The 20,320-nt window shown below is 32.5% G+C and overlaps 1 protein-coding gene across 1 annotated transcript in view; it reads left to right on the top strand.

The window, feature by feature from the left end:
* Window positions 1-11,725: 11,725 nt before the first annotated feature.
* Window positions 11,726-20,320, top strand: part of LOC126886158 (uncharacterized) — a 524,323-nt gene continuing 515,728 nt past the window's right edge. Inside the window, exons 1-2 of the mRNA XM_050653009.1 lie at window positions 11,726-11,748; window positions 12,242-12,319. Of these exons, the coding sequence (XP_050508966.1) occupies window positions 11,726-11,748; window positions 12,242-12,319 (101 nt within the window). The remainder of the gene's footprint in view (window positions 11,749-12,241; window positions 12,320-20,320) is intronic.

Genomic DNA, 20,320 nt, shown 5'->3' with positions numbered 1-20,320 from the left:
GTTCTAGTGAAACGACATGCATAGCTTTAAGTTAAATTGCTTTATATAACATACCTACAACAATTCGTAAGTTATATCATTGTAATATTATGTTTGTACCTAACTGTTAGTTAATTTTGTAGTTTGTTCCTGATGAAGATGAAAAATTAATAAATACTCATCGAAATATCGAATTCAACAGAATTAAATGTAGTTTCAATCTAAGCCACAGACCGCAATTCCCGATAATTTCAACACTGTTTTATAGTGTTATAGAATATACTTGCACGGTCGATAAATACATCGGATTTCGAATCCAGTTTTGTATATATATATATATATATATATATATATATATATATATATATATATATATATATATATATATATATATATATATATATATATATTATATTTAACAACCTCGAAAAGTTTAAAACCAATGGGCAAATACATAACATGAATACTAGATATAAAGGTACCTTATGTGCCCCAATGTGTAGGGCAAATTTATATTGCAGGTCCCCGAGTATAATGGGACAAAGACTCTATAATAGATTACCAACGCATATAAAATTGTGTAAGAGCCTGACAAGCTTTAAACTAAATTTAAAGGAATTTCTGATGACACACATTTTTTATTCAGTTGAAGAATTTCTTCAATTTTAAATGTATTTTCGTTGTTAGTTTGTGTAGTGTGATTGTTTATTTTGTTTGTTATATTTACTTAATGTATTACTTTTGACTAATTCTATACAGACTCTGTCTGTCTAAAAGAAAATAAAGTATTTATTTATTAATCAACTCGTGTGGTTTCATTTTTGTTACTGCATGGATGCTGTTATTATAAGCTAGTAAAGCGTAATTTATTTTTTGTTCAATATGGCCATTTTTGTAATCTTTTTGATTATTTAGTAGTCTAATATATTCGATTATGGTTGAATGGAATCTCTCAGCAATTTCATTAGATTCTGGATGTTGAGAGCTTATAAAATGTACTTTTACTTTATGTAGCTCTAAAAGTTCTTTGACAACTGAATTTTTTAATTCGGTCCCATTATCAGATATTATTTGCTCTGGTATGCAGTGATGAGTAAAATATCGAATTAATGCATTTGCTACTTCAATACTTTGAGCTGCATTTATTTTATATATAGTCCGTCCGCTATAACTTTTTCCATGCGGTACGATTTATTTTCAATCAAATTAAGTCAAAACATAAATTGAAACGAACGTCGATGTGTATATACATTTTGTATACTATATACTACACACATCGGCGTACGTTTCACTTTCTGTTTTGACTTAATTTGATTGAAAATGAATCGTACCGCATGGGAAAAGTTATAGCGGACGGACTATAATTGACCATATTTAGAAAAAGAATCTATTATGGTTAAAAATTTTGTTATTTCTAATGTAATTGCATCTAGGTGAACAATTTGGAAGGGTCTAGTTGCAGTAGGTGTTATATTAAATAAGGGTTTAATAGGTTTCCTATCGTATTTTGTTAATTGGCAAATTTCACAATCGTTTATATAAGTTTGGATAGATGCTCTTTGATTCGGCCAATAATATAAGGCTTTTATTCTATTTTCTGTTTCATCTACTCTTCTGTGGTTCTGTTTTCCTTCGTGATAATTTTTTATTATTTCTTCAATTTCGTTTGGTGGGATATCGATTAACTTCTTGGTGCATTTAATAAGGTTTATTTGCGAATTTTTGAAATATTTTTGTATAACGTTACTAAGAGTTTCGTATATAGGATCTACGAAATACATATATTTGACTTTAGATACTATAATATAGTCTTTTACAAATTTAACTATGTCACGTTCAGTGTCATTTTTTGAAAATTGTACGAGAATGTTTGTTTTTTATCATAAAGATTTATAATAGATGGTACTGCTATTGCAAAGTTACTTGCATCTGTTGTCAGATTAAATGGTTCAGTAAAGTGCGGATATTGCAGAAAAGGTTCATTTGTAAGAAGATCTTTACAGATATTAAAACACTGTACATAGTCTTCGTCTTTAATATTTATTTCATTATCCTTTTTCAGTCGCATTGTTAAGGGTTTTGTAATTTTTGAAAAATCTTTAATAAATTTTCGATAATATCCTAATAATCTGAGGAAGCCTTTTAACTGTTTGGTAGTAGCAGGTATTGGGAAATTTTTAATAGCCTTTATTTTATCCGGATTGGGCTTTACTCCTTCTGGAGTGACAATATGACCTAAGTAAGCCACTTCTTTTTTTTTTTAATTCGGATTTGTCCAACTGTAATTTTAAGTTAGATTCACGTAGTCTCTGAAATATTTCTCTTAAATTTGTAATATGTTCTTGCAGGCTAGTGCTGAATATAATAATACCATCTAGATAGACAAGGCATTTTTCGTTTTGTATGCCTCTCAGTATGTTATCCATTACTCTCTGGAATGTAGCTGGGGCATTTCTAAGTCCAAATGGCATTCTAAGAAACTCATAGCGACCATTTTCGGTGTTAAAAGCGGTTTTTGGGATATCTTCTTCTGCCATTTCTATTTGATGGAAACCAGAAGCCAAGTCTAGCGTGGTAAAGTACTGACAACGCCCTAATTTGTCTAAGAGGTCAGTGATATTTGGAAGGGGGTATCTATCTCCTAAAGTAATAGCATTTAAACGTCGATAATCGACTACAACACGAAATTTACGTTTATTGGAGGCATCAAGTTTTTTGGGGACCACCCAGATCGGCGAGGACCAGGCAGAATGGCTATGTCGGATAATATTTTGGTCTAACATGCCCTGAACTTGATTTTGGACTTCTTTACGATATATTTCCGGATATCTATATGATTTAGAATATATTGGAATCTCATTAGAAGTTTTTATACTATGCTTAATTTTATTAGTGAAAGACAATTGGTTGCCCTCAATATGAAAAATGTCCGAGAATTCTCTTAATAGTTTTAAAATTGAATTCCGCGCTTCGATATTCATATGTTCGGTGCGGATTTTAGAAATATCAAATTTGAATTTTTCGGCATAAATAGAATTAATATTAGGATGATTGACCTATTTGTTCGTATTCATCGAACTTTTCAACTTCTATTGGTGAAGTTAAATCAACTTTAAAATGTGACTCTGATGAGTTAGTAATAGTGCATAAAGCTTCTTTATTAACAACTTTAGTAATACATTGGGGAATTTCTAATTTCTCTATTTTTGTATAAGGTACGATAACGTCACCATTTTCTATATTTTTTATATTTAATTTAATTACTTGTTCGGAACGTGGAGACACTACTATACAATTCGTGCTGCCAGCGCTCGGACTATAATAGTTAATTTTAATTGAAGAACAAGGTGTTCTTAATAAATTATTTACTAAATCGATATTTGCTTGTAATAGCTTTAGGGCCGGTTGTTCGAACGCTAATCAAAAATGATCATTATCAAATATTGAATTACTGTCACAACTGTCAATGTCAACTTTGATTGGGTTGCTGAAAACATAATTATTGATTATAATTATGAAATTAGTTAATCAATTATGTTAATAATTGTTATGTTAATTGATTAACTAATCTCATAATTATAATCAATTATGTTTTCAGCAACCTAACCAAAGTTGACATTGACAGTTGTGACAGTAATTAAATATTTGATAGTGATCATTGTTGATTAGCGTTCGAACAACCGGCCCTAAGGGCCGGTTGTTCGAACGCTAATCAACGATGATCATTATCAAATAATTAATTACTGTCAATGTCAATTGTTAAAACATAATTAATTACAATTCTGAGACTATAATCAATTAATATAACAATAATTATTAACATAGTTAATAATAAATCTCATAATTGTAATTAATTATGTTTTCAGCAACCCAAACAAAGTTGACATTGACAGTTTTGGTGACAGTAATTAAATATTTAATAATGATCATTGTTGATTAGCGTTCGAACAACCGGCCCTAAAACTATCTAATCCTAATAAGCAATCAACATGATCGTGAAACTTAAATATATGATAAGTTAATTTTATTGGCTTTTTATGCCTATATATAGAGGAAGACGGAATTACGGTACAGAAATTTTCCTTAGTAGTTCCAAGAGCAGTGGAAATTTGAAATGGTTTTTTAAATATCGAATTTTTAAAATATTTTTCACCTATTTTCGGTATAATAAAAGATTTAGTGCTCCCAGTATCTATAAGGACTTTCAAATTATGCTCAGGGAAAATCATGTACGGCAATTCACATTCTTTGTTAGTTAAGTTTAATAATTCTACACGCTCTGGTTTTCTTCCGAGGCTATCTCTTCTAAAAAAGGTTCTTGGGATGAACTTTCGGGACAATCTGTATTATCTATGTTATGCAGTTCTTCCGGGATAATATTTTGGCTTGCGAAATTATTGGGGTTACGGAAACGAGTCCTATTTTGGAAGTTTTGTGATGGTCTGAAAGTATTATTGGTTGTTATAGTCATTGGAGTAGGGTTTGACAATTTTCTGTTTGGATTTGGTTGGAATACATTGGAGTTTCCATTAAAATTCCTACTTGTACTAGGATTATTTCGGAAAGAATAAAGAATTATTTTGATTATTTTGTCTCATATTTTGAGGATTCGGTTGGGGATTCGGAGGATTCATAGTATTTCTCTGTATTGGAAATTGGTTCCTGGGTTGATATTGAATTTGGGGTTGATAATTATTTTGTTGGTTTTGTCGAAAATTGGATTTTGGCCTAGGTGAATAATTGTTATTTTGATAAGATTTGGGATTTTTGTTGTGAGAAGAATTATTTTGATCGAGATATATTTGAAAATCATTTGCCAGGATGGCTAATGCAGAATTTAAATCTAATGGATTCTTTGTACGCATTAAGGTACCAAGAGGTTCTTTTAACCCACGTAACAAAACTCTTAATGCTAAATTTCGGAAAAAGGTACCGAGAATATTAATTTCAGCAGCAGTTCAGTTTTTGAGGTCAATACAGATATTTGAAGATTTAATAATTTTGAATGGGGATTCATTATTGCCTTGTTGCAAATCTGAAATTTGTATGCATAAAGTATAAATATTTTTTTAACTGAATAGGAATTAATTAAAGTATTTTTTAAATCTTGCCAAGATCTAAGATTACAAGAAGAAATATTAACTGCGGCTTCGCCTTTTATTTTTGCAATTATGCTTGACATCAAATATTCATTTTGAAAATCATTCACATCTGTAGCATTATAAAATTTGGTTACAAGTTTTTCTAAAAATCTAGGAAGTAACGTATGATTTCCTTCAAAATCTGGAATCATATCTAAGTATTCTTTCTTTAACTGAGGAACTTGTGGAACAGCCATTTTAAATTTATTATTTAATTCTAATATTTTCGAAGAACTTATATTATTTTAACGTTTATTATTTAACGTTGTTAATGTGTTTTCTCTGAGCCAATGTTCAGAGAAACATATAGTATATTGTATCTTTTATTTAAAAAAAATATTAAGCTGGTCTATTTTGTTTAATAAACTTTGTGTGTTTACATGGAAAATACTATCTGGACTAATCTGGTCAGAGTTTGCTAACGAATTTTGTTTAATATAAAATGGTACAGAGGTAAGTATTTGAAATAACACTTTCACTGTTGTTTTTCGGTTAAAGTATTTACCTTGGTTAGGAGATTTATTGGCGGAATATACTTATTCTGCGAAAAAATATTCACTCACCTCTATGCCTTGCAGCCACGTCTGTGGTTAAAAAAGAATATTCTTCAATTCTGCATCTGCCGTAATCCTGAAAAAATTGCATCCATTTACTTTGTTCTCGTATAAAGTGCACGAGACTTCATGCCCGGGAAACTTTGTTGGTATGTTTCCAATTTTTCTGTACTGTAAGATTGTTTATACTTTGCGGCATAAACCCACACCTTGTCTTTTGATGCTAGCTCCTCACTCTCACTGTTATTGTCCACAACTTTTGCATCCGACGGAGTTTTGTTTTGGTTTTGACCAAGACTGTGGCTATCATTCATTTTCAAACTTTGTTGTGCCTGCGTTAAGGCGCTTGAGAATTGCTTGTTTGCAGGGACGCGCCAAGTAACTTCGGCGCCGTCGTGCAAAATATTGATAAACGCCTGTATCAAAATTACCAGGGTAGTAGAAAATATTATAATAATCAATCACTCCTTCACATTTTAACGTGGAAAACTGAAATTTTTTCTATGGTAGGGGAGCAAAGTATGCTAAATGTGCAGTCACTCGAGCGCTTTTGGCGACCTATTGGGTTGTGAAGAGTAGGTCTTAAAACCAAAAAAAAAAATAGTTAAGTAAAGTTTTCCATTTTAGTGGGGACTTTCCATTTTTAATTTAATTTTCCATTTTCAACAATCGTTTTTTAGATTATAGCGCAATCTATCCATAATTCGGAAAAATGTCGCGAATAAAAGTTGCTTATTTTTACGTAAGGAATCCAAATCTGCAATAAAAAATGGGGCTCCATTTAAGATTTTAAAGTAACCCCCCACCCCACCTCCGTGGGGGTTCGTGTTTGGTGCCATAAGATAGATTTTTCAAAAATATTGTATAAGTGTATTTTTCAGTTTTTCGATCCATTGTTCATTTCGCGAACGCGATTCGTATTTAAAATATTAAATTTACCCCCACCAATCTCCGTGGGAAGTCGTGTTTGGTATCATTCGATAGATTTTTGAAAAATATTGAGTACGTATTTTTTAGTTTTTCGATCTGTCATTTATTTCGCGAAATATTCGCTTTTTTCTTGTGAAATTTTGGGACTCACTCATATCCTTTATGAGTGACACCCCGCTCAAATCGTCAGATTTTTGAAATATACACTGTTTTGCAAGTACTAACTTACCTTATCTTAATCTGACGATTTCGAGTTTTTCTAAGGATAGATTTTTTTTCGGTCCCCCCTTAACGAACTCCCCTGCATTAAGAGCCAATATATGGTAGAGGTACATTTTCAGGGTACAAGGTTTCTCCCCATGTAATAATCTGACTCGCTCGAGTAACTGCAAAAATCCCCGCTTGGGCTCCCCTACCATACTTCTACCAAGATTTTTTTTTAAAGAAACCATAGGTACACAGTACACTTATAAAAAATGATATATTCTTCTTGTTCCTTCTTGTTTGTAGGCTTTAAATTCTGTTCATTCTTCAATATTAGCCTCCTAAATTGTTTAGATTATTATCGCACCATCTTTTTGTGGTCTGCCAATACTTCGTCCAGTTGGTGACTTATCACGTGCTATTCGTACTGTCCTATCCTCTGCCATTCTACTAATGTGTACGTTCAACTCCTGTTTCCGTTTTGTCCGCATCCATTTATATCTTCTACATTGCATGTCCTTCTTATGTTTTCACTTCTCTCCCTATCCAACAGACTTTTCCCTGATATTCGTCAAAGTATTTTCATCAGTAGTTATTAAAAATAATATATAAAACACTATATTGCACAATAAAACAGAACATCATAATAAAAATTATGTTAAAGTTATAAAACATTACTTAAAATTAAAGAAACTGAAGATCAAAAAATAAAACATTTATATTGCGATTTTTTTAAACAAATTAAAAAACACTTAAGATGAAAACCAACGGATATTCTGTAGAAATAAGAGCAAGATTTTCTAGCCGCTCCTGACCCATTCTAGATCTTAGTACTTAATTCTTAATTAGTTTTAGTTTAGAAAATTATCTCTCGGCACAGAAATCGGTATAGTTAGCAATACACGTAACGCAATAGTAATGTTTGGGAATGCGTGGACTAAGTTATTTTTTGCAATATTTTGTTTTCATTAAAAACATATTTAGTTTTCAATTGGATATTTATTTAACATTGCCGAGTCAAAGGGCGCCTTTAACGCCTTGGCGCCGTCGTGCGCCGCACGACCTTGCCCATATGGACGGCGCGTCCCTGCTTGTTTGTAATTGTTGTATTCTCACGTGTCTCGTGTATGCCCTTGGTTTTCTTCCCATCAGCTTTAGCGACGGAATTTGGAGGTTGACCGGCGACACCGCTTTGTGTGTTTGTATTTGGCATAAGTTTAACCTCAAAATTTGCTGGATTTTGTAGCAAATTTATAATATAATCTTGATTACTAATCGTTCGTTCAAGTTCTTTGATAATACGTCTTAAAGCGTCTAATTGGATATTTGCGACTTTAAGGTCATATTTTAATGTTAAATGACTTACCGCATTGGCGTGGTCAGTTGAAATACTATCAGATATTTCAGTAGTTGCATCAGGTAACTTGGTATTTTCATCACTGTCCACATACTAAACCACTTTAACACTTGATTTTATGTCCAAAGTTCTTTTCAATTATTATCCTAACTAAATCACTTTTATTTAAATATTGAAATGGTTGCTGATGTGAGCACATAATATTATTTATGTAGGGTAGGTAATAAGTCTACTACTCACAGTCTTGTTAGATTTTATTTATTTAAAATGTAGATGTCAAATTTGGGCGACCGGTTTCGGTGTTTAACATGTACACCATCATCAGGCCCCTAAGAAGCTAAAATAGTTACAATTTGTATTAGTCAGAATAAGGTGTATATGACGATACACAGTGGCGTAACAAACTCCGTCGGGGCCCCCCCGCAGAATTGGAAATGGGGCACTTAAAAAATTACTAAATGCGACATGTGTAATACCTATCTATATGTGTTACAGCCCAGTAAATGAACGTAAAATATGGCGATACCGTGTAATTTTCAGTGTCACCACCGAAGTGGTCAACTCAAAACTTTTCGAGTTATTTATGAGTAAAAATGTTTATTGTTCAACAAAAAGAAAACACGTTTTTAGGCGATTTTTCGCAAATAGTTCAAATAGTAAGTACTTGATCAAACATAATATTGCTAGCAAAAATGTATCTAGCTTATAAAAAGATGAAACAAAAATGAAGTCTATTAACCCAGTAAAAGAAAGGTTGTAGCTCATGAAAAGTGTTTCTTATTCGTCAAATTCCAAATCAAATATTTCAACGTGAAGTAACCAAAAAATGAAATACTTTTCGGGGAGACTCATTAGAACTTTTTTAAAGTGTTTAAAAGATGCTTTATTTTTTACAAATTTTCTACCATCAAAACTAAGCCAGTTACGCTCAATATACAGTTAATCCCTTTTTTTGGTAAAAGAATTGTAAAAATCTCCCCCTATTTGGCACCTTAAATGAAACTAATCATTATCGCCTTACAAATTATTTTTTTAAAAACTTTTTTATATGACCTGTAAGTTTCACCGGTTCAAAGTGCTTATTTTTAAAAGGGTTCTAGTTGAAAGGACTTGAACGAATCACTAATCACGAGTATATGCAAATTTTAAACAGCCATCTCTTAACCAGTTTTTGTCTTACAGAAAAACACAATAAAGCTAAAATATTTATAAAAGCAAGACCTACATTTCTTTACTCTTTGAGATTTTTCGTATCACTAATACTTTTTAAGTTATTTTGAAAAAAGACATTTTTCCAAAATAAAAAAACTTTTTACTATAAAATCAAATTTTTTCAAAAATAAGAACTTCGAACCAGTCAAACTTACAGACCATATAAACAATAAATATTTAAAGTAAATGGTAAAGCGCTAACGATAAATTTTATTTGGGGTACGAAATTGGGTCAGATTTTCACCATTTTTTTAACAAAAAAGGGGCAAACTTTATTTTAGCGTACCTCGTATAGTTTTGGTGCTAGAAACTTTTATAAAAAATAAAAACAAACCTATTTTTTGTAACATTAAAAAAAAGTTTTAATGAGTTTCTCCCGAAAAGTGCTTCATTTTTTAGTTATTTCAGGTTGAAATATTCAATTTGGAATTGGACGAATAAGAATAATTTTTCATGATCTGCAACTATGCTTTTACTTTGTCGATAAACTTCATGAATAAGTACACCGTTTGTTTGTATCTTATAAGCTACATCTTTGCTACAAATATTTTTTCGATATCTAATATTTAATTCTATAAATACCTATTTTTAAATTATTTGCAAAAAACCCGTCTGAACCCGTTGTTTTTTTTGTTGAAAAATAAACATTTTCACTCGCAAATGACTTGAAAAGTATTAACATAGATAAAGAAACTCTATAGAACAAAAGTTGATTATAATTAGTAAATTTGTACATTTCCGGACTTATTTTAAACGTGTTTTTCACTCCAATAAGGGGTGTCACCCCCGAAGTAAAAGCAACCAACGGCATAAGCCCAACTTTGAAGTGGAGTGTAACTAGAACCTAAATCCAAATTGTCAGGCAAATACGTCCGTCGTGACGCTGATAATTTCACTCCAAAACTGTCATTTACAGAGCTATTGGTGTATTCATGCATTGCTTATGACGACTTCCATTTTTCATCTTTATTGGTATAGAATAAAATAGAACAAAAAATTACTAAATTATTATATTTTATCTACGATAAACAAATAAAAAAACTGTAACTCTTCGTCACTGGAATTCATTTCTATTCTACAATTTTTAGAACTTTGACATTTAAAAATCCTAACTAATTTCAAACCACAAAACTGTCAAAAATTTTGTTGTAAGTCATTGCTCATATTGTCATCACCATGACAACGCGAAAGTTAAGGATATTTGATTATATGAAAGTGTGCCAAAAAACCCATGGAAAGTGTGCGAAAAAGTAAATCTTATTTAAAATACATTGTTACTTCACGCACACTTTAAACCCTTCACGCACTGCTATCTATAATGACAGTTTTCACAAACTAAAAACTTATACATAATATGACATAGAGTAGATAAACAATATTTATTTGTCAAACACCCTGTATAAATAATTATGTTAATGTTTATACTATTGAATAGAGAATTGAATACCCTTTTAAATGAGCTATTACATGACCCCTATTCTCATTTAAAAAAATCTTCGATTACGTCATCACGCCCAGGTGGATGACGTCACTAGTATGATATATATGCCAGAAAATCTAAATTTAAAAATAAAAATCGACCTGTTTCGGGATTTTTCCTTAAAGTCGCTGGTTTACGAAATAATGAATTTATGCGTCACTTTATGGACGGACTGTATACATATTAGACGACGAAATGTGGCCCTTGACATATTGGGGCCCCCTGTAAGCTTCATGTTGCGGGGGCCTCTGTTACGCCTCTGGATAATTGTATCGAAATACTAAACGTAGGTAAATATTAAAGAGAAAACCCATTTCTAGATTTAGAAATATTGTTCTAAAATTCGGCAAATTGCAATTCTCAAATCTTTCAATAGTCACGTACAAAGCATTATAATTTATTGACGTCACCATAAAAGTTCATGAGATCGGAAAGGATTAATTTTTTAGATATGAGATGATTCACTTGCCGAATACGGCTATTTAGAAATTTACATTTTTAAATTTAAACACACAAAGTAAAATCATATACCTACCTATAACAGATTTTTACCTAATATCAGACGACAGAATGGGGCCCCCGATCGATTGCCCCCCCCCCGCAAGCTTCATGCTGCGGGGGCCTCTGTTACGCCCCTGACGATACAAATATACAAACAAACCGACACCTATTAGAGCTACAGTACAAAGGACTTTGACAATATTAGCGGGTGTAATGCTAATTATTAATATCACGATAAGCATGTTATAATTTAGGTTTTAAATAAATATATAAATAAATAAAGTGTTTACCAGTTCCCATCTAAGGTAGATGGGAACTGGTAAACACTTTATTTATTTATATATTTATTTAAAACCTAAATTATAACATGCTTATCGTGATATTAGCTGAGTAGCATTGAGTACTGAAACTTATATTAGTATACCTACTGATAAAAGTGCCTAGCCAGTTTCAGATAAGCAATAAGATTGAAAAGAAAGAATCAAAGAATACTGGTAAATAATTCTGGCCCATTTAGCTTCTTATTGGTATTGGCAAATCTACAAAATAACCTATTAGCAGCTTAAGTTGATGATTGTGCATCTGCTGCATTTATCTGTACTTTTTATACCTTTTGTACTTTATCGATAAGAAGAAACGGTGATAAAAGAATAAGATGTTACTACTAGCAACGTTTTCTTCAATTAGATATCAGACTTAATAACACTGAATACTTATACTAGATACTTAATTAACTAGCAAATTCAACTGTTAAAGGAGCAAATCTAACACACAACCTTTCACGCAAGATTCTTTCTTCACATTCTTTACCATAATAATACATTTTAAATATTTGTAGTTTAATAACTTAAACATTAATAATATGGATCTTCAAAGAATAAAGTTTATTGATAATCGTAATTTTTTTAGTTCCAACCAAAAAAATATCTTCTGACTCAACACCAATCAGCACACCAGACAGGTAAGTACTTACTTGTATTAAAAATGACCATATTATATATTTACTGTTATTTTCAATATGTTTTTTTTTGGCATGGGCTGCCGTTACTCAGCCAGTCACAATAAGTATATTTTTAAATCTAAATACATTTCAAAAATATAAAACAAAACAAAAATAAGAAAGATAAAAGAAATGTTACCGTAAAGGTGGTTGTTAATATTGCAATCATTGTAGTCAGGAGTTAAGGTAGGAATAAGACAGGGTCACTTGCTGCTTCTCGTCTAGGGACCCTTCAAGACATTTCATTTAGACATAACTAGACTAGGTCGCGGATGGGAGGTAAATACAAATGGGATAAAACAAAGGTAAATAATTATTTGTGGATAATGCTTAAAGGTTGATTATACTTTTACAAATAAATTCCATTATGCAGTCATAGATTTTTTTCATATTTAGAGAAAGTAGGTAGCTTATAAGGTGGAAATATATTATATTTTAATAAATTTTCAATTAGTTTGTTGAGTATACTTTGAGCACTCAAAAAATATATGAATTAAGTCTCTCTCTTTTTGACAGTCTGGACATAGATTTGAAGATAAAATGTTAATTTTCGCCAAATGAAAAGGATAACAGGTGTGCCCAAATTTTATTCTAATAATGGAAGTTATATATCTGCGGGGAACGAAATAATTTTTAAACCAGTACTCAGTAGGCACTTTAGGTTGAATCATCTCATATTGAGAGAAACTATGTTTGCTAAATTCATTCCATGCTCGTCTCCATTGTTTATTAACATCATTTTTAACGATTGCACATATATCTGGATTAGAAGGTTTATGTTCGGTTAACGATCCATGTGTGATGGCTTTTTGCTAATAAATCAACATGTTCATTACAGGTGATACCTATGTGTGCTTTAAGGGCAAAACCAGACGGACCACGCTGCAGCGCTACGCTGTGGATCCACAAAAGTAGTTTCCGATGATTTACCGTGGGTTCTTATGTAGAGTGGACGTTACACCCCAGACGAGCGACTGTGGCCCTCTGGTTTTGCCCTAACCCATAGGAAATGCACTTCTCTTCGTTTTTTATAGATTTCATAAAGTATTTTTTTTTAATTTGAAAGATATAGTTGTTTAAATTATGACTTGGAAATATTATTGTCTGAATAGCTGTCAGTGCGGAAAGTGAGTCAGAAACAATTACTGTAGACTTATTTTCTGTATTCATAAAATATAATTAAGCTTCATAAATTACAATTGCTTCAGCGCTGAATATTGAGAAAGCATTATTTATTTTATACATTTTTTCTGTATTGTTTGATGGAACATATAAGGCACATCCAGTGCCAAACGTTGAATCGACGCATCTGTGTAGATAATTATAGACTCCGAAAAAACATCCAAGATACTTCTTAAGATGTTATGACTGATAGCTGCATTTTCATGATAACTTAGTATAATTACTTTTACCAAATGTGATAAAGAAGGAAAATCTTCAAATTCTACGATTTCGTCTGGATTTAAACTAACATCAAAGTTTGACATACTGCGAAAAGCTTCACAAAGTGGAGGTGAATTCTTGTGTTTCCAATATTTATTCGTCAAATCTGCTTCATTCAATTTGCTTATTTTTATATGAAGGGAAGGATCTTTATGTTGTACTTCCATGAATTTTTTTTTACTTAGATATTCTCTTCTATATTTCAGTGGCATTTCTAAAGCTTCGACATGTAACGCATTAATTGGAGTTGATTTCATAGCCCCTAAACAAATCCTTAGAACTTTATTTTGTATTACGTCGATTACGTCGATGCAGAACCATATAGTATACAACCATAATCTATGGTATATAAGCTTTGTAGAAAAGTAATGACATCAACATCTGCTCCCGACCACGTTTTTGAAATTTCTTTTAGAAAATTTATTCATTGATTACATTTGTTTAGCATAAACTCAATATGTGATTTCTATGTTAGTTTTCGATCAAGTATCATCCCCAAGTGTGATGTTGGGGGTTGCTGGACGAAGACACTATCCCGAACAAACAAACTTAAACTTTTTACATAATTTTATTCTTACAAGGTTAAAGGTACAATTACAACTACGTCGACCGACATTATCGTTAGGATAGGTCAAGGTGACCCATATCTCGGTAACTATATCCCCTGACTACGCGCCAGCAGAGTTCAGCGAACACACTGATCCAACAACGATGTCTCAGGTACTCGACCTTCCCACTTATATCTATTATATTAAAAACAATGCCCATATGTATTACCATATATGGTTATGCTATACGTATTTCAATAATGACGTGTGCTTTGTTTGCAGTCTTGCGAATGAGTTGAATACTTTGAACTTTGCTACTGTCGTAATAAATTATACAAATTGCAACTATAATATTGACCTTATTCTTATAACAAATAAATTAGGAAAATTCCGTGAGGGTTGTCGTGTACCATCACATCTCTCTGGGCGGGGAAAAGATGAAAGGGAATTTCAGTAACAATTTCCTTTCATCTCTATTTTATATTATTTATGCTGACTGACGTCTCTCCTTTATAAGCAAATTAAACAAACATATTAAAAGAAAATGAGAAAAGAAAAAAAAATGAGATATATAAATATGTACACTGAACCTTAAGTACTAGTAAAAGTCTTATGGTGGACTATTATTACACTTTTACACTATAACACTTTTCAGTACTTATTCTTTTTATATATTATACAGCTTAACGTTATTCTTATGTATGACTACTTGTTTACCCTTTTTCTCAATAATTACGTTAGGCGTTTCATCTTTAATTACGGTATATGGACCCGAAAACAAAGAGTTAAGTTTTGTGTTTGGCTCATTTTTTATTAATACCTTATCTCCTGGTTTATAAGTTATTTTACTCGTTTTGGCATCATATATTTTTTTTCTGCTGTGTTTTGTATGTGTTAGTGTTTCTCTGGTCTCCTTTGCGGCTACTTGTAGTCTGTATTTTAGTTCCATGGGATAGTCGTCAAAATTATACAGGGGTTCTATTTCGTTTTGAACATTTGTCGGCAGTCTACATATTTTTCCGAACACTAATTCGAACGGTGTATAACCCGTTGCTGAGTGTACTGAAATGTTATACGAAAAACAGAAATATTGCACCCATGTACTCCAATTTGTAGGGAATTTTGATAGTTGTATCCTAAGGTACGCATTTAAATGTTTGTGAGTGTTTTCTAAAGCTCCTATTGTTTCGTGGTGATATGCTGTTGAGTTTAGTTTCTCTATTTGCAATAATGAGCATGTTTCCTTAAATGTTCTTGCCATAAACTCTGAGCCTTGGTTTGTGACTATTTTTCTGGGTACTCCATACCTCAGAATAAAATTTTCTACCAATGCCTTGGCTACTGTTTCGGCTTCTTTGTTCTTTATTACATATCCTTCTATGTATTTACTTAGCTCACATTGCAGTGTCAATATATATCTATTCCCACTGTCATCCATCTCAAATGGTCCTACTAGATCTATAAATATTGTGTCGAATGCGCAGGTGGCAGTCGATGTGATAGTTAGAGGTTGTTTGGTTATGATAGAATGCTTATGTCTTTGACAATCGTCGCATCTCTTCACAAATTCCTCGATATCTTTTCGTAAACTATTCCAAAAATAATATTTCCTTATATTTTTGTACATTCTATTTATTCCGGCATGCCCTCCTGTTGGTAACATGTGAAAATCATTAATTATAATTCTTCTTAATTTTTCATCTGCTATATTCTGTTTGTCTTGTACTATACATATTTTGATATCTCTTTCTTTAAATATTTTAGGATCCTTTCTTATCTCTTCAATAATTGGCTGATTCTTATTATTCTTTACTAGTACTAGTTCCTTTATATTCTTTTGTGCGCACATTTGAATCAAGGCTCTCAACGATGCTCGTAGCGCAGACGTTGATCGAGGTTCTTGATATGTCGAGTTTCTCAACGACGCTCGTAGTGCAGACGTTGATCGAAAATCTCGAATCAGATAAATAATATCGTCTTCTTCGTTGTACAATATACTACTATTTGTATTTTCTTCAGCCGAATCTAGCTTCATTGTTTTGCAATCGTCCTTGTCTATCAGTTTTACCTCTACCGCACTTTTCGGGAATTTCAACAATTCGACTACGTCTGGTTGATCAGTCCATTCGTTCTTCGAATCGGCGATTTCCTCCTGCTTTTTCGTTTGTGCTCTCGTCATCACTAATATACTTTTCTCTGAGTCCTTATTTAGTTGCTTTAGTTCTTCTGATGTAACTTCTATTCGTGATAAGGCGTCAGCTGTTACATTTTCAGCTCCTTTCACGCATTTAATTGTAAAGTCGTATTCTTCTAACTTCAATCTAAATTTGGTTAATCTGCTGGAAGGGTTTGTCATACCAAATAGGTACACCAATGGTCGTGGTCTGTCAAAATAATAAATTCTTTCTGTAGAAGGTAATGTCTCCATTTAGCAATGCTCCATACTATTGCCAGTAATTCTTTTTCTATCGTAGGATAATTCATTTCCGCTTTATTAAGTGTTCTACTGGCATATGCTACCGGTTTGTCATTCCCGTTTGACAAAGTTGCTCCTAGTGCGATGCCAGATGCATCTGTCCGTAGAATAAACGTGTTCTCCTCCGATAAATCTGGGAATTCCATTACGGGGGGGTTTGATAATGACGCCTTGAGGCTTTCAAAAGCTTTTTGGCATTCTGTTGTCCACTCAAATTTTACATTTTTCCTTGATAGTCTATTTAGAGGTGCGGCTATTTCTGCAAAATGATTGATATGTTTTCTGTAATAATTTGCAAAGGCTACGAATCTTCTTGCTTCTTTTGCATTTTGTGGTATTGGATATTGTTCCAATGCGGTGATCTTTTCCGGATCTGGTGCTATACCTTTATTCGAAATCTTGTGTCCTAAATATAATAGTTCTTTTTTCATAAACTCGCATTTAATTGGATTTAATTTCAGATTTACTTTCCTTAGTCTCTCTAATACCTTCACTAAGTTCTGATTATGCTGTTGTAGACTGTTGCCAAAGACTATCAAATCATCAAGATATATAAACATGTTTTCATAATTTAAACCTGACATTGCCATAGTCATGGCTCGTGAGAAACATCCTGGGCTTGTCTTTAACCCCATCGGAAGTCGTGTCATTTGATATTGACCTCTATCGGTTGCGAATGCTGTGTACGGTCTGGACTTAGAATCGAGTTCTATTTGGTAATATCCTTGGTATAAATCTAAATGTGAAAAATATGTTGCTCCTGATAAAGCGTCTAGGATTTCTTCTATGCATGGTAATGGAAATCTGTCATTCTCAATTTTGTTGTTTAGTTGTCTGTAATCTATCACAACTCTCCATTTCTTGTTTCCATTTTCATCGTTTTTCTTTGGCACTATAAGTAGTGGAGATGAGAATTCTGATTCATCGGGATCATTTTCAATAATCCCGTCTTTTAACATTTTGTCTACTTGTCTATTTATTTCCGTTTTTTGTCCATGTGGTAATCTATACGGTTTTGTATAAGCAGGTGATACTCCTTTTTGCAATTTTATTTTTGCTTTGTATACGTCCGTCGTTGTGCATGGATCGTTTTCTAAGAAAAACACATCGGAATATTTTACACATATTTTTTCTATTGCTCTTTTTTCCTCTAGCGATAAATTTGTTGTGTTTATTATATTCAAAAGTCTTTCGGCACGACTCACCGATTGTTTTGATTCTCCCATGTGGAAAATGTCGAACTTGTCTAATCTTTCGACCTTCGGTCTAAAATTCTTAACAATTATTTCTCTGTCATTGATATTTAATATCCTTATTGGTATTTTTCCGTCGACTGGTTTTGAGACTGTTCCTGCCGAGAAAATTCCTTCCGCTATCTCCTCTGGTATAGTTACAAAATCTCCGTAGTGTGTCCCGATCTCGAAAAAAAAATAATTTTTCACATCTCCTAGGTATTATTATCGTATAAATTTCCCATAGATAGCATTTCCAAATCTCTTCTCATTCCTTCTACATGTAACGATAATTTTAAGGATTCGTAATTTATTGTAGCAAAATATTGGTATAAAAAATCGCTACCAATAACTCCATCGACTTTATTTGTGAAACTCTTCATAACTGCAAATTCCTGTGTCAACGTTATCTTCTCTGAGTTATCTAATATTTCAAGGTCACACAATAAGGTTCCCCTTGTATATACAGTTTTTCCGGTAACGCCTCGCAAGCTAATACGTCGGGTTTTGTTTATGTCGGTGTAGTTTTTATCTAAACATTCTTCAAATAAAACGCTGACTGTTGCGCCTGTGTCAATTAATAGTTTTTTGCGTTTTCCTCTGTAATAAACATTAATATAATTTAATCCACTTGCTGTGGAATTATCTGCCTCCATTCGATGGGCCACGAAAAAAATCTACTTCTTGTATTGTGATTGTGTGTGGCTGCTCTTGGCGGGGCTGCTCCTCTGTTGCGAAATATGCTCCTGGTGAATTTCTGTTGCTGGGGTTTCTACCTTGCGACCAATTATTATTCCTCCCTCGTTGACCATGTCCTGCTCCTCTGTTTCTTTGAGACCTACCTCTGTTATGATATTGTCTTACTTCGTTTCCATTTGTATTTCTATTATTATATGTCTTGTTACCTTCTTTTCTCCTGTCAAAACTATTTTTGTATCCGTTTGTTGTATTTCTTCTTCCGCCTCTATATGTTTTATTCATGTGGTACATTCCTGCAGTTTCCGTTCGAGTTAGCGATTCTTCGTTCTTTGCGCTTGTTATCGCTTCCGCTAAAGTGATAAAGTTCTTGGCTTTCAAAATTGTCTTTATCTTGTCATTTTTTAAACCGTTAGTAAACACGCTTATTGCAATTTTTTCGTTTACTTTGACCAGCACTTCTTCTGCATCTCTGTTTCCCTCTGCTTGTGCTATTGTTAATTTAGCCATGAACTCCTCTAAACTTCTTCCAAATTTTTCTATTGACCTATTCTCTTGTTTCGCTGAGTTGATCTCCGCTGACAGAACAGGGATAGATTGTTTTACTAGAAACTTTTCTTTAATATCGGTTATTAGTGCCGCGTTTGAGTTGTAAGTAGTCTTCAGTCGTAATTTTGCTGCTTGCGTTAGTTTCACCTTCAACAGGTACTTTGTTAGTTGCGGTTTTCCCTCATTATCTAAAAATTCATCGTACAGTTAAATTGCGTCTATGAATGCTCTAATTGATTCTTCGGTGTTTCCTATGTGAGGGATCAGGTTCCCTGCTGTTTTCAGTTCGAATTTCTCTCCCATCTTGTCGTTGTTATGTTCAACTTGTCTTTTCCGTAGTTCTGTTTGGACTTTTTCGATTTTTTCTCCAATTTTTGCAATAATATCTGCAATGAATTTGTCTTCTGCTGCCTTACAGCTGTCACCTTTGTATATTTTATGCACCGTCCTAAACTGTTCCGTGATAGTCCTGAGTTTTTCCACCCATTTATCTGTGATTAGCTTATTTTTCCTTCGTTCTATAGTGTCTTTTGTGAGATTCCTATTTAATATAGTTATATCTTCCAGAATACGTTGAAATCTTTCCTCGAACATAAATTCGGCTTGGCCTGACTACGTTACTCAATAGTATATGGCCTAGTGTCTCGAAGTCTCAATTACTTCGTAAAGCTTATCATTGCCGTTAAGTTTATCAAATATAACAAAATATAACATATAAAATATTATAATAAAACATAAATGTAAGTAAAATAAAAGGATCAATAATATTGGATAACCGTCAATATTTAAAGTGTCAGTAAATAAGTAAGTGAGTAATTATATAATAAAAAAAATAAAAATGTCAATATGAAAATTAAAAAAAATAGTCATCAAACTTACTTCATAAGCAGTTAAACTGTATTGTATTAAAAAGAAAAATTACTCACGAATATGGGTTCATGTGTCTATGCATTTGGTCCTGGATTCTGGGCGTCTAACCTCAGCATCTCCATTGATTTAGATACTTCCTGTCGGATGT

Source organism: Diabrotica virgifera, chromosome 6 (genome assembly GCF_917563875.1).
Source record: "Diabrotica virgifera virgifera chromosome 6, PGI_DIABVI_V3a".
NCBI lineage: Eukaryota > Metazoa > Arthropoda > Insecta > Coleoptera > Chrysomelidae > Diabrotica > Diabrotica virgifera.
The sequence above is the reverse complement of the archived record's forward strand: the minus strand, read 5'-3'. Positions and strand labels throughout refer to the sequence as shown.